This window comes from Barbus barbus (genome assembly GCF_936440315.1).
Source record: "Barbus barbus genome assembly, chromosome: 31".
NCBI lineage: Eukaryota > Metazoa > Chordata > Actinopteri > Cypriniformes > Cyprinidae > Barbus > Barbus barbus.
The window spans coordinates 1,315,001-1,325,000 of NC_136759.1; the positions used below are offsets into that span (position 1 = coordinate 1,315,001).

Here is a 10,000-nt window from a genome sequence, read left to right on the forward strand (position 1 = left end):
TAAATAAAATAAAGATAAAATTATTAAAATATATTATTTTGTATTATATTTTTATGTTTTTAATGAAAATATAAAATTAATATTTTATATGATATCATATAAAAGTTAAACTTTTCTTGATATTAAATTTATGAATTGTGATGTAATTTTTATACAAATCTTTTTTTTTAAGTGATTAATTCACTTAATTTTTTTAAGTGAATATATATATATATATATATATATATATATATATATATATATATATATATATATATATATATATATGCGCATTAACACATGGGTATTAAAATATAAACCATTTTTGTTGAATTGTTGAAAGTGATATAAAATTACTCATAGCACATTATAAGGTTCTGGTGATAGCAGCATATATATATAAATCTATTTAACGATTTTTATATGTATAGCAGTATATATATATATAATATATATATATATATAAAATATACACGTGTGTGAAAATTTTATATTATAATTATATTATGATGATTTCATTATTTAATACTGTATATAAAAAATATATAATATATATAAATATATAAACATATATACTTTAAAATATTAAACACCATTTAATAGATGGAAAATATGAATATATTTATATATTACATTTATTTATACATTTGCATACATGTGACATTTTTATATAATTAAATTGATTATCTAATTATTTAATATGATATGTCTATATTTTTTATAAAAATATATTAAATGACATTTTAAATGTTTACTTTATTATATTTATAAAATATAATACCTATAACTTTTGCTCCCGAGTCAATATCTAGTTACAGTAGTAAAGAGCTGCTGCTAGTATTGATAATGCAAACATTCTCACACACACACACACACGCGCCAAACAACTATTGTTTGTAATGTGAAATAATGTGTGTGTGTATGTGTGATTACATCAGCGTTAAAGACACACAGACAGACGGCAGAAACTCTAAAAGCATCTCCTGTCTCTTTCTTTCAGGTTTGAGCTTCATTAGCAGCTCGAGTCGTTTAGAGAAGTCGCTCGAGGAGGAAACGGGTCACAGTTTGGCTGCGCGTGTGTTTGTGTGTGTGTAAATAACAATGAGTGTGTTTGTGAGAGAGTCATTATAACGGCAATTAGGACGTCGTCTTTAATGGATTTCTCTCTTCTGGAGGTCAGTGTGTGTGTGTTTAATGGCTCTTATGGAGGTCAGCGCTAAATGAAGCTGCGCATCCAAACAACAGCGTACAGACGAGAGACTGCTCACAGTTCACCTCAAAACCTCAAGAAATCAATCACCATATACATAAAGTGAGGACTATTTAACGATTTTCTTACATTTTATCATTTGAAATATTTTCATGACAAACACATTTTGCTCTCAAATTCTCATTACTGTAATGCACTTGGATGTACATTTTGTAATCAATTAGTTCAAATCGCAAAAAAACATATGCCATTTAAATACTGGACAATTTCCACCTAAGGTTGTCACGATATTAGATTTTTCACACCACAGTTATTGTGGCCAAAAGAATTCAAGATATCAATATATTGCGATATCTATAGAAACCTTGGGGAATCAGCCAAATAAATTTTTACTTTATTTAATTTTTCTTTTTACCAAGTGAACATAAGGAAAATTTCAAAACTGAAATGTCATTTCTACACCATTAGAAGCTCCAAAGAGTATAAAAATGACCATTTTCAAATAGGTTTCCCAGACACTTAGCAATAGCCCCGCCCCAAACGCACACCATTGGTTGAGCTGCTGTCGCTGTGTCAGGAATCAACCAATGAATGGCTTACTTATAGTTGGATGGGGAAAAAAACTCAATGGGATGGGAGAAAATATTTAGCATGGAAAAAACCCACTTAAATTTAAATATTAAAATTAAGTGGTGAAATTAAGGCCTGGTTTCATAGACAGGGTTTAGCCTAAGCCAGGATTAGGCCATAGTTTAATTAGGACATTTAAGTAATTTTTATAAACATGCCTTAGAAAAAAAGCATTACTGATGTGCATCTTAAGACAAAACAAAGGCACTGACTTGTTTTAAGATCAGTCAGTGCAAGTTTCTTTTATTTGAAACAGCTCAGACTTACATTTTAGTCTATGACTAGGCTTAAACCTTGTCTGTGAAACCGGGGGTAAGTGTTAAAATAATTACTTAAGTGATAAAAAATAAATACTTAAATATTAATTTTAACACTTAATTTTTACATTTGTTACATTTATTAAGTATTAAAATTAAGTGTTAAAATTAAATTTTGAAATCAATACTTAAGTATTAAGTATTCATTTTAACACTTAATTTTAAGCATATTAACCCCCGGTTTCACAGACAAGTCTTAAATCTAATCCCAGGCTAAAATCTAAGTCTGAGCTGTTTCAAATAAAAGAAACTTGCTCTGACTGATCTTAAAATATAACAGTGCCTTTATTTGTCTCAAGATGCACACCAGTAATGGTTTTTTCTGAGGCATGTTTATAAAAATTACTTAAATGTCCAAATTGAACTACGGCCTAATCCTGGTTTAGTCTAAACCCTGTCTGTGAAACCAGGCCTATGTGGCTAAATTAAGTGTTAAAATAATTACTAAAGTGTTAAAATAAATACGTAAATATTTATTTTTTACACTTAATTTTTATTTTTTTTTAGTTTGAAGTATATTAAGGATTAAAATTAAGTGTTAAAATGTAATTTTAAAAATCACACCTTAAGTATTAATTTTACCACTTATTTTTTTTATATTTAATTTTAAGTATATTAAGCATTAAATTTACAATTAAGTGGTGAAATTAATACTTCAGTTTTAAAATTAATGCTTAAGTATAAGTATTCACTTTAACACATTAACACTTAATTTTAAGAATATTAACTTAAATTGTGAAATTAGGTGTAAAAATGTACATGCTAAAATTAATACTTAAGTATTAAATATTCATTTTAACAGTTCATTTAAAGTAGATTAAATTAAGTATTAAACTGAATGAAAGTGTTAAAATTATAACACTGAAGTATATTAAGTGGCAAAATTAATGCTTAAGTGTAAAAATTAATAGTATTCACTTTTGAAGTATGAAGTATTCATTTTAATATGGCATTTTAAAACAGACAGCATCTTTATATGTTCTTTCATTTTAAAACATCTATTTTAGCGTTTTTTTTTTATCTGACATGAAATACTTTACAGTTTCAATTTGGTGGTCATTAATTTTCATTTTTTACAGCAATGAGAATTTGTATACAATGTGATTAATTGTCCTGAAAATAATGTCACAATACAGAAATACTTAATGGCTCTAAATGGCTTAATTTTCTTCATGCAAAATACAATTTCTTATTCCTTTCTTTTGAATTTGACCTGAAAAATGACCCGGATGCATTCTTGACAGATTTCAGACGATTCACCCAGAAACAAACACACACACACACACACACACACACACACACTCTCTCTCTCTCACACACGCAGAGAGAGACAGACAGACAGACAGACAGACACACACACACACACACACACACACACAGAGACAGACAGACACACACACTCTCACTGACTCGCTCACACACACACTCTCACACACAGAGAGACAGACAGACAGACACACACACACAGACACACACACTCTCACTGACTCGCTAACACACACACTCACGCAGGCACTCTCTCTCTCACACACACATTCTCTCACACACACACACACAGACACACATACATGTCTGTTTTCCACATTCAGAATCTCATTCCAGTTTTCCCCCTCAGTCTCTTTCACACTCCCCCTTTCATTTCCTCTTTTCTTTTCATTTATCTGCCACTTCACTGGTGTTTGTTCTAGGCTGTTCATGTCTTTCTTCTCTTTCACTTCCATCTATCTTCCTCCTCCTCCTCTCCTCCAGCACCGCTCGGAGCAGCAGCAGCAATTATGTTAAAAGCCAGCAGATCTGCTCTCATCCAAGTGATGTCACCCTGCTCATGTCAGCAAAAAGCAAACTTCCCGCTGCCAAAATGACCGTGCGACACACACACACACACACACACACACACACAGGGAGGTGTAGAAACTCTGGCGTTTCAATCAGCATCTGATTAGAGGGCAGTAGAATCAGTTGAAGGGGCCATTAATCAGTTTAATTGCTTTCCTTATTTCAATCAACCAATTAACAGCGTGACGAGCAGCTCGTTTTCTGACATGAAGCTATAATATAACAGACAGTCATCGTCACACATGAAACTCATCAAATTGACTAACTTTTCCAGGCGAAAACACCGCATCCGTCAGGCTGCCTATATGAGAGCTTGCAGTGCGTTTTAATGAGAAAGTTGAAAAACACAAAGATGGACGAATGTGACTGCTCCTCCACAGGCCTTCAAAGTTTAGGATGAGTGTGTTTCTTCATCAGGTTTGTAGAAATGTGTCTCTGCATCAGTGTCTCAGCAATGGATGCTCTGCAGTGAATGGGTGCCGTCAGAATGAGAGTCCAAACAGCTGATAAAAACATCACAGTAATCCACACCACTCCAGTCCATCAGTTAACATCTGGAGAAGACAAAAGCTGAAACAAATCCAGCATTAAGATGTTTTTAACTAAAATATGAGTCCATAATAACTCTTCCTCCATCTCCTGTTGTCTCTCACATCAAAATCCAGCCACATATTAGTTAAGAGCTGTTTTGTCTTGTAAACGCTGCTTGATCTGTGCAGATTTCTCTCCTGATTCAGACCAGAACTCTTTTTCACTGGAGGAAGAGTTATTATGGACTCATATTTTAGTTAAAAACATCTTAAAGATGGATGTGTTTCAGCTTTTGTCTTCTCCAGATGTTAAGTGATGGACTGGAGTGGTGTGGATTATTGTGATGTTTTTATCAGCTGTTTGGACTCTCATTCTGACGGCACCCATTCACTGCAGAGACACTGATGCAATGCTACATTTCTACAAACCTGATGAAGAAACACACTCATCCTGATCTTGGAGAAACATCCCACACAAAGCAGCAGGTGCTGATCAGAGTCTCTTCCTCACACCTGAGGATCTGTCACTCAAAAACACAAAGTCTGGCACCATACAAGCCTGAGGGAAAGAACCAATCTCAAGATTTGACTGCTGTGATTTGCTGCATCAAACCTGAGAGATACAATATTGATAAGTTACATCAACTGCTTTCATTTTAGTCTAAAAACAAAACTATCTTTTGAAATTACACTATAAACTAAATGCCTTGTTACTTCAATTTAGTAATTAAAAAGATCAAATTAACTTAAATTAAGCCTGCAAAAATACATAAAAAATTAAACATTTAGTTGAGATCACAAAACTTTTCTATTAAGTGCAATAAACTTTCAGTAATATTTGAGTGAAATTAATTCATTGCATTTAATAAATTTGGCTTATTGAGTTTTGCACAAATCTTACATGTGGCAACAGCAGTTTAAGATTTTCTCACCCTAAACATAAAACAAAATAAACTGTTTTAGTCAGTTTGCTACTTAATTTATCATTTAGTTTATCTGTAATGTGGACCAGACTTTATGCTGATTGTCAAACGACTGAAAACTGTTTCATAAACAAGTCTTAAAACATCCTAACGACTGCGGTTTTCTCTCACTTCTCTCTATTTTTCTCTCTTAATTTTGATTGATGAGCGACTGTCAGTTTGTTTTCTTTCGTTCGCTGTCAAGTTTCATCTCATTAATTCTGGACACACGAATCTCTTGGACTGAGGATCCTCTGCGTCTGCTTAGACAGGAACAACTCAAACCACATCATCTGAAATCCAGCCCGACTCCAAACCGCTTATCACCGTGTGTTTGTGTTAAACATTGATTAGAAACACATCAGGATCATTTTATCATCAAACAACTGATATTCTTAGCAGATCTGGAAGTCTGGATCACGTCAAACCGGGAACAGATGAAAACCAGACACACAAATGCAGGTTTGGCACTGGACTAGACCTTCACAAAACCAGATGTGGACGGGATTCATTTTCTCACAGTACTGTATGATGCATCAATAAAGGCATTCTTGCCTGTATTCATATAATATCCAGTTAATACAGAAGCAGCACATTTCTCAGGGTTTGTCAGAGATGCTTCTATGGGAAGAGGTAGTTACTGACACACAGTCGTACTTTCAAACTTTACACAAATTAAAAAAAAAAAAAAAAAGATTTTATAGGGCCCTAAAAATGTCATTTCTGGATTTTTAATTGCTGTTTAACCATATAATGTAACGTAAGTTTCAGAATTTCCATTCATTAGACAGATTTTTTGATTGCTAAAATTAAATTTATTCATTAAAATGGAATCCATAAAATTTGGTAAAATAAAATAAAATTGAATTTGGCAAAAAATAAAATGTATTAATAAAACGTATAATTTATTTATAAAACGTATCTATTTATTTTGTTAATTTTTATTAAAACATAATACAGACTAATTGAAATGGAAAACAGAATTTGAGAAAAATTTCAAAAAAGTCATTTCTGTTATTGGAAAACAAAAAAATAATATCAAGAAATCCAGAACCCAGAAAAATTAAAACTAAAAATAAAATAATAAAGTAAAAGTAAAATAAAATAATAAAGTAAAACTGATTTCATAGGGCCTAAATATATCATATTTGTTGTTCTTTCAAAACATTGTTTTTAAATTGTATAAGTTTCATGATTTCAATTAATTTGACATTCTTTTTTAATTAATACAATTTAATTTAACTATTAAATCAGAATTTGAAAAACCTCATTTGGTTTAAACAACAACAACAAAAAGGGTAAATGTAATTTTTTGTTAATCTTTCAGCAAACTATCATTAAATTGCACAGGTTTCATGATATTAATTAATTAGACATGTTTTTGATTACTACATTTAATCTAACCATTAAATATTTAAACAGATAAAAAAATAAAACTGAATTTGGGAAAAATAAAATGATTTTCATGTGGACCTATAGCCAACTTATAAACAGTCAGCTCTAACCCCTAAAAGACACCTCTAAAAAAACTACTTACTTTATGAAATATTTTTACCTTCGAAGACGTCAACAAAGGAAAGTTTGATCAGATTTTGGGAACCTATGAAGTCAATTTTGCACTCAGAGAAGAGTGAAGTAAACACACACACACACACACACACACACACACAGAGACAGAGCGAGAGAGACTCACACACTAAACCAAACTGTAGCCACAAGAGGAAAACACAAAAGAAAACACACACGGCTCTCTTTTGCCTGATTTTCCTGTGACTGCAGGCAGCACAGTTCTCTTCCTCTGATCCAAACACACACACACACACACACACACACACACAGCACTCTCCCATGTAAACTCTAGAGTGGTTCGGCTAAATTAACTATGCTAATCACGGCGTGTCTCTGGGGATGTGAACACTAAATGGCTTTTAATCTAACGTGCCTCTGCAGACACAACAAACAAACAACTGACAAGCCCCGCCTCCACCGCACTCTCAGCCAATCAGCCGTGGAGAACAGCAGGAACATCTGACCTTGTCCTCTGGCCTTCAGTCAATATGGATGAAGACGCACAGAAAGCAGATCAGGGTTTGAGGAATATAAAGCGTCACCTAAAGTTGGGAGCGGATGCCCACTCCAGCGCCAGACAGGCCAGATCCACAGCGGCGTAAACCAGCAGGAAGAATATAGTGACGATACTCGCAATCGTGTTCAGCTTCCCGGAGAACAACACCAGCTGAGGAGAGAAAGAGAAGAAGATCCGGATCAGAGTCACCTTCACTTCACTGCAGCCGTCACAAATCCTAGTGAGACGCCTTAAAATCACTATTAGTGAAATTAAATTAAATTAAAATCTAAACAGACTTTTAAAGAATTACATTTAAGTTGAACTACTAAAATTACCAAAAATAAAGCAAGATTTTTTTTTAACCTAATAAGAAATGACAATATTTGGAGGGAGGATGGGAAGAAAATTAAAGTAAATGTAAATTGTCTTTTTGATTTTCAAATTTTATACAATAAAGAAAACTTACAAATGCACATAAAATTACTAGAAAAAATTCAAATGAAAGAGAAAACCGAAAACAAGAAAATATGATAAATTCCAATAAATATATTTATTTTAAAATAAAAATTCAAACTATTATTAAATACTGTAATAGTATATAAATAACAGATGCCGTTAATGTAAATTGTGTTTTTTTTTTTTTTTTTATGCGATATAGATATGGTAAAGAAAAATGAAAACTGAAAATATAAAAATAAAATATACATTCAAATGTATATATTTATTTATAAATATTAATTATTTGTGTTATCCTTCATATATTATACAAGAAAGATGAAGTAAAAACTGATAAATGCTAATAAAATAACTGAATTTAAATTAAAAATTACAATTAAAAAGAAAACATACTATCAATTAAGTATATTCCGTTATAAACGTACATTTAAAACATTAATAAATACTATAATAGTATATAAATAATACAGGCAGTTAAACTAAAATTACAAAGAATTTTTTTTTTTTTATATTTTATGAATTCAAATAAATATATTTATTTATATATAAAATAAAAGTATATATTTTATATATAAATAATATATATTCAAATAAATATATTCATTTATAAAAAATACATAGATAAATAACAAAAGCACACAATATTACCAAAAGTAATATTACAACGAAAACTGAAAATATAAAAATATTATGTTGTTTATTTTATATATAAATTCTAAATGTTAATAAATACTACAATAATATAGAAATAATAAAGAGAGTTAATGTAAATTGTGTTTTTCTTGTTGTCTTCCAAATTTTATGGTATAAATAAAAATGACAATAGCAAATTACTAAAACAAGCTAAAATTCTAAAGAAAACTGAAAAATAAGAAAAATTCAAATAAACATATTAACTGATAAAAGCATAAATAAATACCATCAAAGCTGTCTGCAGCCAAGGTAACAATGTGATGCTCTAACAACCATAAAAATACATAACACACATATGTTGTATAAAATAGTGCATTATTTATTAGTTTCACCTTTTTGCATCAATACTGTTCAGTACTGATTGAATGCTGCACTGCATTGTGGGATACGTGTGATGCTCTTTTGAGGGTTTAGGGTTTGGAACAAAGCCTTTGTTTCACCAGATTTGATTCCTCTCTCATTAAAACACACACGGTGTCTAACAAGCGTGCATGTAATCTAGAGCGAGGGTTATTAAGATATTGGTTGAGCATTATGCCTCATATTGAGTGCTCTTCTCTGAAGATGCTCGTAAATAACACACGCGGCTGGGCTGCTGTAAGAGTTGAGGATAAATTGTGCGTTTATGAGGCGTCCAGACTCTGGGTCAGAAGCAGCAAACGCACACACATCTCTCAGGAAAGGAGTTCTGAAAGCGTCGCGTATTTCTGGACATCAGGAGCGTGTCTGGAAAACTTCCACCGCTTTAATCTGCTGATTCACCATCCGCTCATAAGCGCCAGTCCCAGTGCATCATGGGAGTTTAACCTGTTCCTTCAGCACACAATGCTTTTTATGAAATTTGTGCCTTTTTAGACAAAAAAGAGAGTGGTGCAAATCACATTACACTAAAAAAAGTATTTTTATAACACACACACACACATACACATACATACACACACATATATATAATAAAGATAAATGTGACTTTTCCATCTCACAATTCTGACTTTTAAAAATCATAATTGCTAATTTGTATCTCAAAATTCATATTCATAGTTCAGTAATTTTGTCATGTGCTTTTGTCTTTTTATCTTTCTTGCATAAAATATGAAATACAACAAGAACACTACAAATAACAACTTGCATTACTTTTTTTTTATTTAGTTTTTAAAATAAAATAAATAAAATTGAATAAACAATGGACGGAGGATGGGAAGGATATTAAATAATATTAATATTTTCATATTTTATATGGTAAAGAACAAACTAAAATTACAATGAAAACTGAAAATATAAAAATAAAACATTATAAATGTATTGTTATATACAAATTCTAA

The 10,000-nt window shown here is 31.3% G+C and overlaps 1 protein-coding gene across 1 annotated transcript in view; it reads right to left on the bottom strand.

Annotated features, from left to right (window-relative positions):
* LOC306851453 (solute carrier family 12 member 9-like) overlaps nt 1-10,000 on the bottom strand; it is a 53,900-nt gene that overhangs the window by 5,447 nt on the left and 38,453 nt on the right. The window contains exon 9 of the mRNA XM_079387694.1: nt 7,576-7,700. Coding sequence (XP_079243820.1) covers nt 7,576-7,700 — 125 coding nt within the window. The remainder of the gene's footprint in view (nt 1-7,575; nt 7,701-10,000) is intronic.